The sequence below is a fragment of the Branchiostoma lanceolatum genome, chromosome 4 (genome assembly GCF_035083965.1).
Source record: "Branchiostoma lanceolatum isolate klBraLanc5 chromosome 4, klBraLanc5.hap2, whole genome shotgun sequence".
NCBI classification, from domain to species: domain Eukaryota; kingdom Metazoa; phylum Chordata; class Leptocardii; order Amphioxiformes; family Branchiostomatidae; genus Branchiostoma; species Branchiostoma lanceolatum.
The window spans coordinates 2,897,889-2,918,817 of NC_089725.1; the positions used below are offsets into that span (position 1 = coordinate 2,897,889).

The 20,929-nt window shown below is 41.7% G+C and overlaps 1 protein-coding gene and 1 long non-coding RNA gene across 2 annotated transcripts in view; one reads left to right on the forward strand and one right to left on the reverse strand.

Moving 5' to 3' along the window:
* LOC136432233 (E3 ubiquitin-protein ligase UBR2-like) overlaps nucleotides 1-11,470 on the forward strand; it is a 141,016-nt gene extending 129,546 nt beyond the window's left edge. Inside the window, exons 49-55 of the mRNA XM_066423300.1 lie at nucleotides 1,032-1,165; nucleotides 1,772-1,895; nucleotides 2,655-2,717; nucleotides 3,207-3,284; nucleotides 3,965-4,135; nucleotides 4,394-4,495; nucleotides 8,485-11,470. Coding sequence (XP_066279397.1) covers nucleotides 1,032-1,165; nucleotides 1,772-1,895; nucleotides 2,655-2,717; nucleotides 3,207-3,284; nucleotides 3,965-4,135; nucleotides 4,394-4,495; nucleotides 8,485-8,626 — 814 coding nt within the window. The 3' untranslated portion in view covers nucleotides 8,627-11,470. The remainder of the gene's footprint in view (nucleotides 1-1,031; nucleotides 1,166-1,771; nucleotides 1,896-2,654; nucleotides 2,718-3,206; nucleotides 3,285-3,964; nucleotides 4,136-4,393; nucleotides 4,496-8,484) is intronic.
* A 7,256-nt stretch (nucleotides 11,471-18,726) lies between these two features.
* Nucleotides 18,727-20,521, reverse strand: LOC136432235 (uncharacterized). Its single transcript, XR_010755480.1, has 2 exons — nucleotides 20,287-20,521; nucleotides 18,727-19,659 (listed from the first exon to the last, which is right to left on the reverse strand). It is a non-coding gene; the product is annotated as an uncharacterized lncRNA (long non-coding RNA).
* Nucleotides 20,522-20,929: the final 408 nt, after the last annotated feature.

Consider the following 20,929-nt stretch of genomic DNA (forward strand, 5'->3'; position numbering starts at 1 on the left):
AGTGATGCTTGATATTATGAAATTGTAATAATGCAAATCAGAATCTTATATGCATAATTAATTGAGAAATTTTATAAACCCACTCTATTCAATGATAAGACTATTCAAAAATGTAACATATGTAACTGACAAATTGAGGGACATTGACAAATTGAGGGACAGGTATAAGTTATGTAAGTGAATACCTAATTTCCAGAAAATACTGTAATTCCATATTGGTAAATAACTGAAATTTCATACTTGTGGCATTTGGAAGTTATGTGTAGGTAAACATGGTTGAATATAAATTATGCAAAAGAGGGCCTAATTTGCATAATTGATAAGAAAATGCTAGAATGGCCTTCTTTGTTAAGACAGCACTGTCATACTTAGACAACTTCTGCTTGATTATAGCATTAGGGTCTGTCACACATTCAGGACCTTCCCACGACTTTACTCCCGACCACTCCACAAGCAAGGTTTGCGCTGGGTTGGGAGTAGCCAAGCAGAATATGAATTTACTGACTTTGATTTAAAACAACTATAGTCTCAGCTGGCGCAGACGACTTTTACCTTGTAGTAGGCAACCTTGCTGACCAACTCCCAACAACAGATGACTGTTCACGACTAACTCCCAACCATGATCTGGAGAAGGTCGGGAAGCCATGGTCGGAGCTTTAGGTTCAGTTCATTGTTGTTCATGCTGCTTATGTCAATGCTGGCACCAGACTGTATTTTAGTCCTTTTCTGTGCAGCATGTGTAGTCCAGTTGTTAGCGACTCTGCCTCTGGATCAAGAGGTTGGGAGGTTCAGGCTGTGTCACTCACCCAATTTGTAAGCTACTGGAAAGGATCACAGTCTTTAGGACAGGACGTAAAGCTGTGGTCCACTGTTCATTGTACTTGTCAAAGAGAGCAAGGGAATTTCCCCGCTACGATGAACCTGTAAATACTGTACGTGGCATCTGTCTTCTCTGTCAAGACCAGTGGAAGAATGGATCTTCAGTGAGCTAAACTGGTTCGAGATCATTTTCTTTCTGTCTGACATTTCAGGTTACAGACCGCTGTGATCCCATCTGGTTGGCAGTTGCAGACTTACGTCCGCGAGTCTGTTCTGCCCTTCCTTCGCTGCAGTGCCCTGTTCTTCCACTGTCACACAGGAGTACAGAGTTCTGCAGAACTACAAGGTAGTACCTGGGCCCAGATAACACTCAATACGGGTTTTCCAGACTGACATGTGTTTTTTTTTTGCTGTGGATATGACATACATGTATATAAAATACAACACAGTGTACTCCGCATCACCCGTGGTCGTCCCAGCCCTTCCGCTGGTCCGGCTGGTATCTCAGGAGATACGGAATACACCATGTTGTATTCTATATATATTTTCATGGGGACATAATTTTGTGGTAGGGGGGATAAAGGAGGTTTTCACAGTGTTATAAGTTTACAGTTGAAATAGTTCCGTAGCACAGTAGAAATACAATAAAACACACCTTTGCAGTGTCATGACTTTGCAGTATAAGGTCGCCGCAAAAATAATACCACTGCAAACAAGATTTAATGTAATCACTGTTATGTCCTGTGTTTAGATTTGAGACAATTTTGCATGAGAACTATAAACTCTTTAGAGACTGTCATTTAACACTTGAAAAGGAGATTGTAACTCATCTACTACAAATTACATCGTAACTTGTTAGACTTCACTCCCACGTTACACCTCTGTGCAGTTCTGTCAGTAACTGCTAGAAGGTGCTGATGAGTAATATGTTTCCCCCTGGTGTTGTTCCCAGAGAGTGGAGTGTCAGAGTTTGAGCCCTTGTGTCAGTACCTGGCCCTGCCTCCAGACCTGTCCAGCCTGCTGCAGCAAAACAGTGATGTGGGCAATGGCTATTCAGTCCCACATACCATACACAGGTGGGTAGATTCCCTGTGATAAGGTCTTTTGAATTTTAGCGAAAAAAGTCATTGTTACCTCCATGAAAAATGTAGGTTATATTTTAGGCAGTGTTTGTCTGTGTGTGTCTCTGTTTGTCACATAGATAAGTCAAGAAAAATTGAATTAATATTTCGTGTGTTGGTAGGTTGTGACAAACACTGGAAATGTTTAGATTTTTGGGTGGCCTGGCTGCATTTCTAGATACTGCATCAGAACTTCAGGTTTTGATGTCTCGTGTTCTGGACATACTGAGGTATTTGGGTGGTGGATAGCTCTTGTGCTCAGGAAGAAATAATATTAAGTTTTGACCCTCTAGCAGCGTGTTCTGTAACTGCAGGGACGTTTTTGTTAAAATGTTTGAAAGAGGATAACTGAAGAAAAGAGCAACTGATTTTCATTTTTAGCTATGATTTGATGTGTTGGGAGGCTCTAGTAAGCAATAGACTTTACTTGTGAAATGCCTTGGTTCTGTATCTTCAGAAAACACAATCCAACCGTACAGTTACAAACCGGCCCCTTTGGTACATAAATGTTTCATGTCATGTGCATAGGATGAAGAGTCTGCATCCTTCTGATAAAGATGCACTATGTATGCATATATGTAATGTGCAAAGGGCTGTGTTGACATGATTATAGTATAATCCAAGTATCTATGATTTGTACTCTCCGGGAATAGCTAATAAGAAGAGGTACATTGTACTGTGTGCTGATGAATACAATTTTTCTTTTCTCACTAGTAAATGGTGCCAATATCCTGGTATCAAGGAGAGCCTGGCGTCGGGACCTGCAAGTCTGGTTAAGTAAGTATCTGTGCCTTAGACCATCATCAGCTCATTTTATATCTACACTCAAAGGTGTGCAGAACTTCACTTGAAAACAATTCTGTCCAAGCTTAAGAGAACATTACAGGAGGATGATACCTATTGCTTATCCATCCAAAGAACATGATTAAGACTTTCAATCAAGAAGTTATTTCATTTAGCCCCTCTCACACAGTCGGCAAGATTTGGCCCTTTTTGTTGATCCCCAGAAGGGTGCCGAATTAAAGATCAGAAACATTCTGGGGATCACTAGAGACTCAAACATATTTTTCACCTGAAAATCTACACACTGGACAGGGCCCAGGGACCCGTGAATATCGGCTGATCTGTAATTCTAAAAATGGTGCGATGATCAAGAGAACACTGGTGTCATTCAATTGTTTTTCCTGCTGTGGGATGGGCTTTCACAATGTGCAGTAGAAGATCCTCAGTATCTTGATGATTTATGTTGTCGTCACATGTTTGCAGATACCCTATTGCGGTGAACAAGCTGGTCCCCCTGCCACAGGACTACAGCGATGTCATCAACAAAGGATCTGTCTTCACGTTAGTCAAGTAGATTAGTTCTTTAAAATGGTTAGATATTAGCGATAGTTCAACTGCCATGTAGGTACACGGTGCCATACATTGTACGTGTTACTATTGTCATGTAAAATATTTATTGAAGTTCTTCTTGCTGATAAGTCTTTTTAAGTAGAGAATTCTAGAGATTCATAAGAATAAGAAAAACAGATAAATTTGATGATGATCTGTTCAGTCAGGTACAAATGTATAGACTGTACTGAAGTGTATTTAATGCACTATGCCTTGATGACACTTAGCTGGCTATGAAGTCTTCTCTGTACTCCTTTTGGATGTCTTCCTGGAGATTAGGGTTACGTCTGGCTCTACAAGACATGTCATCTCTTAATTCTGCTCCACCCCTGTTAGCTGCTTGCAAGTTCAGGCTAAGATTTGAGCCCCAGAAGACCTTTGTCAAGCTAACATACTGTATATCTCCAAACGTTTGCGATGGTTTTATTTTTGTGGAGACATCTCCATACCACTGCAAATTCATGATCATGATGCCAATATGTTGCTACTGTACTTCACAACTGTTTCAACCGTAACTGTGAAAACCTCATTTCCTGTTATACTGCTGTGAAATTTAAAGCCCCAATAAAAACAAAGAAACAAAGAATTGAAATTGAATAGAATTTACAGTACTTCCTGTGTGTCCTCTGCAGCTGCCCGAGGTCAGACGGTGATGACAGCCGTGCCCCGACCATGTGCCTGGTGTGTGGACAGATGCTGTGTTCCCAGTCCTACTGCTGTCAGACTGACCTCGACGGGGAACCTGTGGGGGCCTGCACTGCACACATCTACACCTGCGGGGCTGGAGTGGGGATATTCCTCAGGTGGGTATACTACATCCGTGGGGTGGGGATATTCCGCAGGTGGGTACACAAGTGGGACGGGGATATTCCTCAGGTTGGTACACGTGTGTGTGGGGGGGGGATATTCCGCAGGTGGGTACACATGTGGGGTGGGGATATTCCTCAGGTGTATGTGTTCTGTATATATCTGTAGTATGCTCTGCTTTGTTTGCAATTAGCCTTCGGGCATGGTTTTTATTTTTATCATTTATTATGATAATTTGTTGTTGTTGTTGACAGGGTGAGGGAATGCCAAATCCTCCTGCTAACTGGAAAGACAAAAGGTTGTTTCTACCCATCTCCCTATCTTGATGACTATGGGGAACATGACCAGGGACTAAGGTAGGTTTAAAGTTGATTGAGGTAAGCATATAAATATTTTAGATATATGTAGTGATGTTACGTTATTTCAATATTAGGCCACAACAAGGACATTATCCTATATAATGTCCTTGGCCACAATAATCTAATTTGTTGCTTCTCGGAATCTTCGCTCCGATTTTTCAGATTTTTGCAACAAAAGAAAAAAAAGGGTCACAGCTCCCATTCAAAAATTTTCACTTAATATTTCAGTGTATTTCTGTATTATTCTTGATTACATTCAACCATAGCATTAGGATTACTACAGGAACATAGATGTTTGTACAAAATTTAAACCCTAATGTTATTGAACATCAAAATTTACAAATCGTGCTTCCAGTTCTTGATCCCTGCCATGAGTTGTAAAATTTGATGTTCAATAATATCAGAAGGGTATATATTTTGTAAAAATGTCTTTGTTCATTGAATAATACATATTATCATATAGGTAGATGTCGTAGACCGATCAGAAGGCTCCATTTGCGGGCCTGCATTCTTCATACAGACCCGAAAAGCAGGTCATTAATCTTCATATGGACCTGCGGGTCTATAAACTTTTTATGGACCCGGTGTTCGAACGTTACCATTAAATGATGAGGTTTTGTTTTTATATTTCATGTTAAGACAAATACTACACAAATTAAATACAACACAAAGTACTACTAACTACTATATGGACAATGGCTATATGATAATAACGTTAATGACCCGCTTTCCTTCGGTCTATCCAGAAAAGCGGGCTGTAAACTTTGTATGGACCTGCGGGTCTGTAAACTTCGTACGGACCCGCTTTTGCGTTCGAATGTTCGGCAGTAGCGCAACCGCAACACTCGAAATGCATTCTAAACATTCTATAGAACCCCGTGTGATGCGGAACACCCGTAGCGAACGTTTTGACGGCCCAGGTATGACACAAAATCAAATACTGCACACAGTAACGTTACTACTCATTACTAGCATGACATGGACAATGGCTATATGATAATAACGTTAATGACCCGCTTTACTTCGGTCTATACGGTGTGAAATGGCATGGTTGTTCCTATAATCACCTCATAAAGTGCCTTGGTCGCTTCGCGACCGGTCCCCTGAAAGTGCGAAATGGAACGAAGTGGAACGAAGTGGAACGAAGTGGAACGAAATGGAACGAACTAAAACATATGTAACATTATGAAATGAAATACCAGTAGATAGCGAAATATAAGGAATGTTGTAACATTCACAGTAGACCGGAACAGGAAGCAAATATAACGTGTTTTATTTCTTGAATCTATTTGATAATATTAAATACAACGTTTTTGCCCTGTTTGTGTGGCTAGATTCTTCCCTGAAAATGGGAGCGCCGCGTGCAAAGCGCTCGGCCGCGCTCTTCCTTGATTTTACTGCAAATGAACTACTGCAAATAGCAGGGAAAACCAGCAAACGGAACTGAGTATCGAAGTAAGGACTAGATTATACAGAAGTTGGTGGTAACATTGCATCTCGTAATTCACCAAGAGGGCATGAGGCAAACGTAATTTCATTATTTAAACAGCATGTTTGCGTGTTGTGTGAACTGTGAAATACATGTCCTGCTCGTTCACACCCTCCCTTTGTTTTGTCGTGAACAAGGAAGCAGAAATCACCAGAGGTAGTTCTCAGCCCACGTCCGTGGTTGAATGGAGTATGAAATTTTACATGGGTGACGCAGTGCAGAGCTGCATTTGCATATCATTAGAGGAGGGGTCCATTCTCCGACCAGCCGAACAATTGGTTGTATAAAAATCGTTGTTGCGGAGATATGCATATGCTACGTACTAGTTATGGACTAAACCGTATGTAAATAAAACTTGGAAGTCTGAGTTTGATTCAACCTGTCGGTAGCACGCCCACGTGCACAGTTCCGATGCGCTGGCAACATTGGCGGTTCATTTGCATGCGGGGCTCCATTTTCAACACGCAAACACGCTGTATAGATAATAAAATTACGCTTGCCTCATGCCCTCTTGTTGAATTACGAGATGCAATGTTACCACCAACTTCTGTATAATCTAGTCCTTACTTCGATACTCAGTTCCGTTTGCTTGTTTTCCCTGCTATTTTCAGCAGTTCATTTGCAGATCGTTGCTAAACACAAAGGAAGAGCGGTGGATAACTTTTCACCCATTTTCAGGGAAGAATCTAGCCACACAAACGCGGCAAAATCGTTGTATTTACTATTATCAAACAGATTCAAGAAATAAAACACGTTATATTATGTATTTGCTTCCTGTTCCGGTCTACTGTGAATGTTACAACGTTCCTTATATTTCGCTATCTACTGGTATTTCATTTCATAATGTTACATATGTTTTAGTTCGTTCCATTTCGTTCCATTTCGTTTCATTTCGTTCCATTTCGCACTTTCCAGAGACCCTAAATGACAGGGGGAACAAAGCACACATAAACAGTGTACATGATTTTATCTATGTAACGTTGGGTAACATAAATTCGCCATTTTTCCGATAATAGTCGACTGAAATCAATCTAGCAGAACAATTAACCATCCTTTTTTTCTATTATTCTGTCAGTATCATGTACTATCTTTGCACTAATCATGTATATGGTAGATTTTGTCTCTAGTCGTGCTGACACCATAATATTTCAACTTGAAACTACCGTCCGCCGCACGCACAATGATGGTGTTATCGGACAGGTGTGAACATTATTTTGGGAGAGAAGATTCATTTTGAATATCTTACCGCTAATTACATTTTGTACAGCAGCTATTCGTTCCATCCTTGGCTTGAGGAGAGTGCTATGGATATAGACGTGTCCAAGTAAAAAAAATACACAAAAAAAGGCCGTACCGCACACATCGGGCCTTCTGTAACATCCCGTTTGTTGAGTAGGTATGTCCATGTGTTCCTTGTTGTGTTAGGAGCAAACTTTGAGGAAAATATCGTCTTCAGTCCACTATCACAAGCAACATTTAGACAAAAAAGTGTTCCTCACAAACCTTTGTCGTCTGCTTGACGACAGGATTCTGGGTAATAATATGGCGGCGGGAAAATACACGTGCCGTAGGTTGTAGCAACAAAGAGGAGTTTTTATGATTGATCACACTTAGAATCCAGTTGCAGGTTAGCAAAAGAGATTGTAAGAAGTTGTCTTGTAAATAATTGTGTTTAGTAGGCAGGAGATGTGACATTTGTCTTATAAACCAGCGAACAACCGTGCAGAGTGATTCTCCCACGAAGCCCCCAGACTCTGTCAATAAGGGACGGAGAGTTTTTGACGTCGCCAACTTCTAATGCATGGTTATCAAAGCTTTTCAGCCAGTGTTCTGAATACGTTAGTCTATCCGGTTTGCATTGCTGGCGTTATAACTGATTTTGCATCTTGCACATATCCCTAAAATACACCGTTTCTAAAAATCACAAATTTAAGTACCCCGCGATTTTATGTTACCCAACGTTACAGTTGTTGGTGCATGATAATTTTGTATCGTATTCTGTAAAGTAATATGTATTTTTCACTTCCTAAAATCAGTGTCAGTCAGAAAATAGCACTCCGGATCCCTTCCCTACTTTAGGACCCCTTTAATGTGTGTATCTTTTATGATCAGCACCAGATTTGTTGGTGTATTAGCAGACTTGATTGTATCCAGATCACATACTTATCATATTAAGATAGCATCTTCACTGATGTTAGCATAGCTCGTGGTACTGGGGAATCTAGTCTCATCTAGCCCTTCTGTCTGGGATCAATGGATGTACTTTTGTCGTTATTGGCAGAGATGAGAGATTTTTGTCTACCAGCTTATGGTATATTGAGAGCAAAATATAGCCGACTATGGCCTCTTGACCTTTTCCAGACTGTGGTTCTGAGTTAGCCGTGAGCTTAATATGGAAGCCATAGCAAAACCAAATTGCACTGCCACTAGCTACTTGATAAAGCATAATACTTCACCTCAATTGAGGATGACTGCTTTACCTTTCTCCCCTGTCCAGACGAGGGAACCCCCTGTACCTGTGCCAGGAGAGATACAAGAAGCTGCAGAAGCTGTGGCTGTCCCACTCCATCCCTGAGGAGGTGGTGCATTTCATGGAGGCCAATGCCAGCTTTGCTACCATTGAGTGGCAGCATCTATGATCCCATCTTCTGTCAGAACCCGTTGTAATGCCCCTGTCATACAGCAAGATAGGCCAATGAGTCTGCGAGCTCCAAATGTCTTTTTCTGCAGTAATATACTTGTTCATTATTTTGCACAATTTTTAGAAGCCAATGTTCACAGGTCCCCAAGCCCTGTTGAATGTGCTGGGGTAGATGCAATAAATGCTTGTGTCTCTGGTGATTTTTACATTCAGCAGCCTTCTGGCAATTAACAAATACAGACAAAGTTCGTCAACTGTGTGATAGGCTTAAAGCAGGCATTACACTGTCCACAACCTTGGACTAAACTTGTTGATCCAAAGAAGGTCTCCAAATTAAAAAATCGTCAGAGAATCAAGCATTTTGCCTGACAATTTACATGTACCCTGTTGTATTGGACTGGGCTCGTTGACCTGTGAACATTGTGCCATATTTTGCACTGTATTTCGAGCAAAAATGTCCCCTTCAGCTCGCAGACTTGTATAGCAAGCCATTTTTCTGACGTTGGCTTTACAAGACACCATACTTTCTTATTGTACTTGTGTCCAGGGAAAGGGACTTATGCCTACAATTGCACTGCATTGAACGCCAATGTCATTGCAATTAAGACTTGGGTGATTTTAGATGAACGCTTTGCTTTGTTTCTTTCTATCGACCTCATGATCTCTGTTTACTTGCAGCTCTGCTCTGAATTTCTTTACTCCTTGTCTCTGTTATACTTAGATCAGACACATTACCTGTATCCAGGTATCCTCTCTAAAGCGGGAGTTTTTGAGTGGGCAGTCCACAAAATATTCTATATCAGAGGGTTTAATTGTATCTGAACCAGTGTAATCCGAGTGACATTTACATATCAGGTCACTCCTCAATGGCACAAAGCTGACATCATGTCATGATGAGAAGGTTAACTTAGACCCCGTTCACACTCATTTTTTTCAATCGCGATTGAAGTATAATCGCGATTGTTCGATCCGATCGCGATTGAACGTAAAGAAACTTTTCGCTAAGTGGATTAAAGTACGCCATGATCCGATCGCGATTGAAGCACGATTGAGGCACGCTTATTATTTGAGGTCATAGGTTTAGGTCAACGGTTCGGCGTCGCTTGCTACAAAATGGCGGTAGTCCACCAACTTTTGGAGAATATTCTGTAATCGTGGAAGGGAAGGCAATTGGCGGGCTATGATCGCGAGAAGGCGTGAACGACGAAGGCTTATGATTAGCCTAGCTGTAATACAGGTAATGAACGCGGCAAGAGCTTTAGACAGGACAATCTGGGAGCGTGAACGAAGCGACGATTGGTGATTCCAAGCCCCGGAACAAGCCGAAATACATGCCAATCGCGATGGAATGAATCGTAGTTGTGTTGACACTCAAAATTTGATAGGATTGGATTGGATCCGATCGCGATTGATCCTCCCCAAACTACCTCCGAAGGTGGATCAGAAACAATCGCGATCGGATCGCTCCAATGGCGATCGGGAACGTTCACACTGAAAAAATCAATCGTGATCGGATAGATTCAATCGCGATTATACTTCAATCGCGATTGAAAAAAATGAGTGTGAATGGGGTCTTACACCTACATGTATTATGTCCGGGTTACCAGACATGCCCTGTGGATCGAGGATGGTGCACTAACCTTTGTATACAGTTTGTTCGTGTGTTAATTATTTATTCAGAAAGCTGTGGATTGTCAACAGCTTCTAATAGAGTGATACTGCTGGCTGGCTCATAGAAAATACAAGGAAGAATGATTTTAGAAATTGGAGAGGGATAGATTTGGAGCCTATACATGTAGATGCTACATGTAGGGTGTATAGTAACTCACATGTCAGTGTAACTCTTGAGGTACGGGTGGAATTTGATTGATTTGGAACCTAAATATTAGATACTGTAAACTGGGGAAATGTTTGCGGGGATTTAATTTCATGTTTGGGAGAAAATGGAGTGTTCTTGTTGATTTTAAGTTTGCAGTTGAAACAAGGGAGATAGGCGGGCAGAAGACAGAACTACCGCGCATATTTCCCCTTTTACCGTATCATGGTAAGATACTGTATCTTAAAAAAGAAAGACTCCCACATATGTATACACTCAACGTTTGTCATGTACAGTCCCATCTTGTATGATGCTGATACATGTACCATATGTATCAGCACCACTATGATAAGTGATATTCGTGTATCAATGTACAATGTAAATAATTGTGTATAGATGAAGCTTTGTGCTGAGGACTAAACTGTGTATGTGCGATATGCATGTGATCCTTGGGTAAGAGGTTTTCCATCAAGCTATGCATAGATTGTAATATAAGATGTACTGATAGAAAAGACTTGAATGTGCATGGACAATGAAAACATATATTACAGCATATAGCAAGTTGTGTTGTAGCATCATCAGAAGGCAATGGGACATACACAGGGCTTTGTTTCTATTCAATTCATTAAATCAATGAACATCACTTTTTTTAATACACACTGTTACCCTCTCGGTGATTTTTGTGAAGTTGTCTCCAGTGAGAAAACTAACCTAGTGTGTTATAAGCCAGTTCATGGTTTGAAATGCATATGCACGAGGTCAAAGGTGAGGGCCCCTTTTCTAGACCATGCTTGGTACCACAACATATTTTTTTGTCTCAGGGGTCTTGAACTTGACATATTACCCACAATGCATCATGCTGTTCATGCGCAGTTCAAACCGTGAAGCAGCTTATACCAATGTTACACAGATACCTGTGTCTTTGTGTAGGGAGCACAGATCTAGGGATGAAAAGTACATGTAGAGTGTTTGTGAAGCAACATTGCCTACAAGAAAGTGTTAATAAAGGCACTAACCAACCATCTAGATATCCTGGTTTTCATATGGAGCTCATCAATAAGGGAGAAGAGCTGACTATACTGTCAGCTTTCACTTTGATTAGTCACTCTCATGCCTGGCACTTTTATATGTGAAGCAATGGATGGCCAGTTGTCTTTCGGAAGGGACCTAGAATGGGGTCCTGTGTTCGAGGAGGTGCCTCGAGGAGGTGCCTCGAGAACCCTGCCCCCCCCCCCCGTAAAAATATACCCTGCTACTGAAACAGCAAGGAACCTATGTGACCTATGCTGACCTATGTGCTACTATACTGCAATACAAGAAGAACAACAACGTGTGGCCAGCACTAACATTACGAGAAGGACGGATCGCGGGCCAGTGCACCAGGGTCATTGCTCTACACATACAAGCAGTAGGCCTGGCATGAGAGTGTGCGTTCAGTAGGATGTGAGTTTTATTGAAGAAGACAAAACACCTCATTCAGTAAGATGTGAGTTTTATTGAAGAAGACATAAAACACCTCAGACAGTAGAGATGCATTATGACGTAGAGAATTAGAGCACTTGATTTTTTTAAATTCATTTCAGTACTTCTTTAAGACTCAGAGCTGAACATGCAATACGTATATATGCACGTCTCACCACAGAGTAGCAGGAATTGAAGAGCAAAGGGTCAGAGTTGTGATAGTGACAGGAAGTGCAGTTCATAGTTGATAAAATGACTCATAATTTATAACCTTATCTGATAGCTGACAGACATTCCAGGTCTTAATGGAAGATGGCTTCTAATTGTTTTTGGTCTGCGTTTTCGCAGTTATATATTTTCCATCTGCTAGTCACGTTCACCGTAGAGTGACAGGAAGTGATCAATGGACACATGTAAAGTTCATCAAAACCTTATTTGCATTGGCAATGAACTACAATTAAACAAGACACACGAGAAACAAGATATTTCACGGAGGTATGAGATCTTTGAACTCTTTCCACGTGGTGTATATTTTCTTATTTTAATCATGTAGTTCCCGCGGAAATGCAGATGGCGTAACCAATCCATTTAAGAACAGGTGAAACCAGACAGGTGATAATTAGGAATGCCATGTGCTCTTATAAGCGAGGAGAACACACGAGCACAGGACAGAAGTCGCACGTTCGTCACCGAGCGAAGGATGCGGGAGGAACGCTGCAAGCCGAAGCTGGAGGAATCCAACCCCCACCCCATCCGAGAAACATTGAAAGTGAACGTGGCAGGTTTTGGATATTCTTTTGAAGTTTTATGGGTTGCTATGCATGTTTGCTCCCTCCTTACCAGTATTTTACTGAGTTGGCCACGTAAACTGTGGACCGTGAGACAGTTATTTGCATAACAATCGTGGCCTGGAAGAAATATGGCCGGCTTCTAACGCAGACTGGGATTCCGGTGTTAACAAAGACAATTGTGTAATGGACGGAATATGGCCACGTTATTTGTAATTTTGGACTGAGAGTTCGGTAATAACAAAGACAATTGTGGAATGTACTGAATGTGGCCCCGTAATTTGTAATTTTGGACGGGGAGTCCGGAATAACGAAGACAATTGTGGAATTGACGGGATATGGCCATGTAATTTGTTATTTTGGACTGGGAGTCCGGTATTAACGAAGAGAATTGTGGAATGGACGGAATGTGGCCCCGTAATTTGTAATTTTGGACTGGGAGTCCGGAGTAACGAAGACAATTTTGTAATGGACGGAATGTGGCCATGTAATTTGTAATGTTGGACTGGGAGTCCGGAATAACGAAGACAATTGTGGAATTGACGGAATATGGCCATGTAATTTGTTATTTTGGACTGGGAGTCCGGTATTAAATGAAATACATTTCCTTTGCCAATGCCCTCTATATGAGGCCGAAAGAAACGATTTATATAAAACAGCTTCCGTTAATTCTCCTAGCTTTCACCATTTGAATAGCTTACAAAAATCCATATCACTACTAAAATCAACAAACCCACTTACGATGAAAAACGTGGGTCTCTTCATTTTCCACTGCCTTCAAAAAAGAAGTCAAACCCAACCATAGTCAACCTTAGTTAACTTAGAACTTTGGCAGTAGCCTAGATACCTATTTTTGATTCCCATGTATTCCCATGTACTTGTTTGTCTGCAATTAGCCTTCGGGCATGAACTTGCAATAAAGTTAAAGTTATTAACGAAGACAATTGTGGAATGGACGGAATGTGGCCCCGTAATTTGTAATTTTGGACTGGGAGTCCGGTGTTAACGAAGACAATTGTGGAATGGACGGAATGTGGCCATGTAATTTGTAATGTTGGACTGGGAGTCCGGAGTACCGAAGACAATATTGTGGAATGGACGGAATATGGCCATGTAATTTGTAACGTTGGACTGGGAGTCCGGAAAAACGAAGACAATTGTGGAATGGACGGAATATGGCCATGTAATTTGTAATTTTGGACTGGGAGTCCGGTATTAACGAAGACAATTGTGGAATGGACGGAATGTGGCCATGTAATTTGTAACGTTGGACTGGGAGTCCGGAAAAACGAAGACAATTGTGGAATGGACGGAATATGGCCATGTAATTTGTAACGTTGGACTGGGAGTCCGGAAAAAACGAAGACAATTGTGGAATGTACAAAATATGGCCATGTGTAATTTGTACTTGGAGTCCGGTATTAACGAAGACAATGGTGGAACGGACGGAATATGGCCACGCCATGTGTAATTCTGGACCTGGAGTCTGGTAGTAACGAAGCTAATTGTGGAGCGGGTGGAATATTTGGCCGTGCAGATGTAATTTTGGACTGGCAGTCCGGTGTACGGGTCGGACGTGGCCGCGTATAATTTGTAATTTTGGACTGGGAGTTTTGTGTAAGAGAAGACAATTGGGGAATAGGCGGAGTATGGCCACGTAATTTGTAAATCTGGACTGGGAGTTCGGTGTTAGCGAAGAAAATTGTGGAATTTGACGGAATGTGGCCGCGTATAATTTGTAATTATGGACTGGGAGTCTAGTCCGGTATTGGCGAAGACAATTGTGGAACGGACGGCATGAAGTGAATGAAGTCACGTGAATTGCAATTTTTGGCTGGGAGTACGGTGTTAACGAAGACAATTGTGGAATGTACTGAATGTGGCCACGTTATTTGTAATTTTGGACTGGGAGTCCATGTTAGCGATGACATTTGTGGAATGGACGGAAGCTTGCCACGTAATTTGTAAGTTTGAACTGGGAGTCCGGGTTTATAAACGAAACAATTGTGGAATGTACTGAGTGTGGCTACGTCATGTGTAATTTTGGGTTGAGAGTCCGGTGTTAATGAAGACCTTTGTGGAACGGACGGAAGGTGGCTGCGTAATTTGTGATTTGGGACTTGGAAGACAATTGTGGAATGGACTGAATGAAGCTACATATGTACGTAAGTGGTAAGTTTGACAGGGTGCATCTTGCCCGGCAACAACTACGATACCGTATTTGAAAAACAAATGTAATAACCTAATTGGTGAGCTATAATAAAGCAGTGTCTATTTGATAGACACTGTTTTGGGGTTGATTGGTCAATAAACACTGACCTCTGGATTAAACGGGATCCATGTGATGACGTGAAGTTTTGTTTAACTCAGAGTAATGATGCAGCTGCTGAACGGCACACAAACCAGATTTAGGTAGGATGGTGCCTCCAAGTTATAGTATCCAAGTTATCCGTAAGGCGTTATCTGTCAGACGGGTGAGCTCATGGTAGGGTGATATATAATGTGGCGGTATAACTCATGTGACATAGCGTAACACGCTACTGAGATACAACCGGGAATGTAACTGCCATGGTGATTGTATATCGGAACGGTAAGCAAGTGTATGGTGAAGGCACATTCAGAAGGTAAGGCGTAATGTTAGGATGGGAATCGCAAGTATTTTCATGTCGTTTGTCCGGTAATACTGATTATTTCCGCACTGGAATTAATTTGTAATGAGGTAGTCACGCACTCTGGCGACCAGGTCATTCTGAGCCTCAGTACCTGGGGTGCTGACGCGCCTCTTCTCCTCCAATTTTTTTTTTCTAGTTCTGACTTAGTGATGTTCCGGTCATCAGGATCGGCGAAACATATCTTTGGGAGATGGGAGTGTAGGAGCAGGCACTACCCCAGTATCTTAGGCCTGTCAGATATATCATCTCCCTGACAACCGTTGAGTAGACCAGGAGGGGAGGCGCGTCAGCACTGCAGGACGGCAGCTAATACGAGAGGGCCAGCATGGGGGGGGGGGGGTCCGACAACGGTCCATGCCAAATTAGGAGGGCCGGCTACGTATGGCGCTAAATTCAGGAGGCCTCTCTACGCTCTACGCTAAATTAGCGGCTGAACTAAGGCGCCAAAGTTCAAGGTATTGTAGGAGGTTTGGAGGTGACAATAGCATAGTTATGAACATATAAAATAACCATGATAACGACCAGCTCCCTATATAACTAATACCGGGACATTCGGTGCATGGTCGTCCTGTATACGTATCATCAATAAAACAAATTAGAATTGAGTCCATGTTATTTTTTCTTCTGATCTTTGCCTTTTATTTGGTTTTAAGAGGGTAAGACGCAGGTTGACACGTGGTTGCCATTGATTAACGGAGCCAGTCTGCTCTACCCATGCTTTAGCCAGGATTGTTAGCGAAGCTTTAGGAGCGAATGTGTTACTATGTGTTGTCTTAACATAGGAACCTTCCTAACCGATTTTTACATTACAATGTCGATTATGCATGACTGTGTGATTTGCCATGTAAAAACCGATTTTTCTAGTTATTGTATATAAGTACTGGTTAGTTCTGCTAGTTCACTTAAGTGACGCTGAAGAAGAGTGATGGATGTCACTCAAAACGTCCGGAAGTAAATCTCCGAATTTTTATCCAGTTGTAGAGTTTGAATTGTCTTTATATAAAATGTAATGGTATACTTTACACCCGATTTGCAAGAATTCCCAGAATTCCACAGGAATGTTTGCAATCCGTCCGCGCAAACCATGGGGAACGCCCGCCTGTCACTCTATACCTTGTTATATAATCAGCACTTCGGCACGCAGGTCGATGATCTACTTAATTACGTGGTGTCCGATTTCGTGCCAATGGGAGTACTTTAGTGTGTCAGTATTCTAGCTCTGAAAAGGGCTTCCAACCTTCCCCAGTAGATCTATTATCGCACAAAAAACGTGCTGACATTATGCCTTCCACCAAAACAAACTCTGGGATCACCAAAACTTGGAGATACAGGCATATATAGAAAGGCAAAGTTATTTGACAGAACGATAAAGAACTTGGTTACCGCTCGGGCAGTCTACACTGAGCGCTTTACGAGGAGGGGTGCGGTGTCGGGAAAACAACAGTAGCTTCTCGAAAACATAATCTACAGAGCTAGAATAATATCAAAACGATCATAGGAGCCCTAGAAAACCGAATGTCTAAACTTCTGGCTTAGGTTATCACTCCACCTATCCAAAAATGGCAGACACTACACCAGGAGTTAGCTCCGGTCTTTCGATATCTGCTTGGAACTCATCAACTTATGGTGCCTTTCTAGCTGCTTGGCAGACGCATTTCTGAGTTCTAGGTGCGTTTTGAACAAATATTATGGCAGAACTTGGAGTGCTACGTAGGTACTTTCCTTACAATGAAGTAAGATCAACCCAGACACCTTCGCAATGATTTAAATTGCCACACTTAGTGTAATTTTTTGTGTCTGTGTGTGTGTTGGAAAGCCGAGCACCTCGGCGCAAGATTTATAGGTTGGTCCAAGGACAGCCTCCACGGAAAGTGTTCAAAATTCAATCCTCGGAAATGGCAGTTCCTACATATTGAGGTTTTTCAAAGTAAGAATCAAAGGCTATCGATAACAGCACTGACTAGGGAGAAGGCCTACAGATACCTGACAGAGAAGTTTGAACATTTTTATTTTTATTTTATACAGGTAACGTTGCTAGGTAGCAGAATAGAAAATGGCAATACGCCGTACGGCACAAGGTTTTATAGCCGGTCTCGTATGTGGCAGCGCTGTGAGAAAAGGCATTTGGTGGAGAGCAGGATTGGGGACTTATAGCCTCGCCAAGAGAAACCTCGGAAGGCCCGGTAGTGCCTTGTAGTTACTGAGGTTTAAAGAGTAAGTCTTAAACTATAATATATGCAAGAAGTTTCAAGACGGCCAGTTAGTGATCACCCTAAAATTTTTTCGACGGACAACATAACCAGGAAGTGTAACAGGTATAACGGTCATATTTTGTAAAGCGTACACAATGTACCGTGAAAACCTCGTCAACTTCGTTCAAAACAAGCGCGACCGCTACATCTACTTGGACATTAAAGATAATCTCATGTCCTGGGCACTGTGGGATCATTCCCTTGTATGTGCCTTGCTATTGCACAAGATTTTGGGAACAAGTTCAGTGGATTGTTCCATTGTGTACAAGGATAGCAAAACAAAACAGACTGCGGACATGACTCTCGTTTGTGACTGACTTAGGACAAATTTCGGAAAAGTTTGACAACGGTTTACGTACAATTCATCAACTGCGTGTTACTCTAAATTCCAAGTAGCCTCTACGTGTTACGTAGAATTGAAGTGGCCAATAACGTTCAGCGCAGACTACCTAGATTACGCCATACGTTGATGTGGAGTGGTCGGCAATAGTATGCAGGCCCCCATACGAGGGCGGAAAGGGAGAAAGGTTTGGGAGATTAAGAGAGAGAGGAGAGGTTTGGGAAAGTAAGGTATGGGGTGCAAAATAACTTGGGGATAAACGAAAGAAAAGGGGATGATATGATGTAGTGGTGGGGATGCAAGGTTAAGGTTTGGGGGTAATGAAAGGGGGGTTGGGGTGTCACGTAAAGAAGGGGCATAGGCACTATGATACTTACGCTATTCCCAGCGGTGCCTGGTCGCCATCTTGAATTTTCCCGCTACGCGCTATGACTCACGGGAATTTCTCGATATCCACGCACACTCACGCGAGGATTTGACCACGAGATCAAAACATACGACTCATTGCAGGGGATTTTAGTTGCCGAAACATATCGTCGGGTCCGATTTTCAAGTCCCTTATCCCTGAAAGCTCTCGGAGCAGCCGTAAAAATGGCCAAGACAGTGCTCTACGTACAGAGCACACTTTAGTGTGTGACAGTTTTCCCCTTCTAGCTTCTTGACCCTGCTTCTAGTGTTAAGCGATGTCTGTGTTTTGTCTTCGGCAATGACGCTATGTAAACACTAACACTTGACGTCGGAGAGGAATGATGTTCAAATGACCCGACTTAGGTGATAATCTTCTGTCCATTTGAAAGCAGAAATTTACTGTTCATTGAGTAGATATGCCATCATTGTTATGACCTGACTAAAAATAAATCTGTTTTTAAGAGGTCTTCAATGTGTATTCAATGCCCATCAATGATATAGTCTTATGGAAATAATGACACCAAAAAGATGTAGGGTAACTTAATTTAACCTATACCATCATGAACTACTAAATGATTTGATTGTCATGCAGAGATCATATTAATAATTAGTATAACAAAAAGATAACTGCTACCTTACCTTGGAACCTTACCTTGGAACCTATAAATGCCAGAGACTGAATGGTAGTACCATAGTCCTCATTCGAAGCACTGTTGTATCAATCTTTACTAAACTACTAAATGATGTGCCATATTTTGATCTTGTTACAGATTTTTTTGTTTTACACTGCATGTGTACATGTATGTATTGACTTCAGTCCAAAATTGTTGAGCTATGCCTCACCTCAATTGAGGATAACTTCTTTACCTTTTTTAATGCCTCTCTTTCACAAAATTCATTTGGAAAAGGAGATATCTATCTATATGCACGGTTCATATTTGAGGTTACAGAGAGTGCATTTGCAATTTTTATACTCAACTATATCTAGGTACAGTCAAACCAGGCAGGCAACTTGTACAAGACATAAGTTCTGTATATATGTGACCATAAAAAGTTATATATCTAGATGACAGAGACTTTCTGGTATTCAGCATGTACAATGAAGTTTTATTTACATTTTGAAGATTCAATTGAACAACAATTACAGCATAAACAGAGAGTTTTAATCTGCGTCACTTTCTATTTTCTGCTGCACATGTTCTGGCATTAATATGCCCTACCATCCTTTCATCTTGTTACTGCACACTCTGTAGACAGTCACTAGGTATTCTCTGTGCTCCTCCATCTGTGACACCTGCAGTGCATATGAACAACATGTTGATATTATCAATATTGACACTATCTGACATATATAATACATACATACTGATACAATCTACTTTTTTTTCTGAAAATGATTATAATGGGTCTATAATGATAATACACTAGTAGGCTAAATTACTTATAGGCTCTTTCAAACACAATTACAATGTCAGGACTCCAATGAGACCAGTACTGACCTGTGGGGATGGGGGCAGGTGCTGCTAGCTTTTGCATATAATGATATTATCAATTTATTTCAGCCTGTACACACTCAATCTGCTCGAGCGAGAGCTATTTTTCAAGTCTAGAACATCCTAGTATTTTGTGTCTATACTCAATCTGTATTAATCCATACAATAGAATCTAAGGGAACGAGACCAGTGCATACATTTCGTGTCGACATACCCATGCATATCCTTCGTGTCGTTAAAAATACGGCCGCGTCGTTGAATGACATCATTGTAAAATGGCTCCAGAACATCTTAGGATACACCAAAAAAATAGGCTAATTCCAGAAAAAATAATTAAGAAAACTACAGCCTAATTACTCCAGGACATCATTAAGGTCTTCACTCATCCCCCTGAGACCAAGTCATGATTTCAAAAAGTCATAACTCACCGAAAATTCGCCGTAAAAAGAAGCGGTTTTCACGATCTGCAAGCCTGGGCATTCCTCTTTGCAAATGGCACCAGTGCGCAGGCGTGAAAGCTATGCCTCGTTCCCAAGATCTTTTGCGCATCTGGAAGTACTAGAAGTCTGGGGTGCCCTGGGACAGAGTCAGCCCAGTCACGTGGTACACTAATGAGCAAGATGGCGGAAAACCTTGTGCACACGTAACTTTTCATAGTGATAGGTGAAGAAGAGAGACGGAGGAGGTGCAGAAACGTCCCACTTACACCCGATATCAATCCCCATACCTAACATGTGAGACGCCGTCTGCACTGTAGCGGAGGACTACATGATTAAGATAGACTCATATTTTAATCATGTATTTCCCGCGGAAATGCAGATGGCGTAACCAATCCATTTAAGAACAGGTGAAACCAGACAGGTGATAATTAGGAATGCCATGTGCTCTTATAAGCGAGGAGAACACACGAGCACAGGACAGAAGTCGCACGTTCGGAGCAAGGGCGAAGGAAGCGGGAAGGATAGCATCAAAGATACCAGAAAGAGGAAGGGGTGGGGTGGGGTGGGGTGGGGTGGGGAGGGGTTCGACGGTTAGGCAGAGGGCAGACAGGGAAACATATGGCGTGGAAAC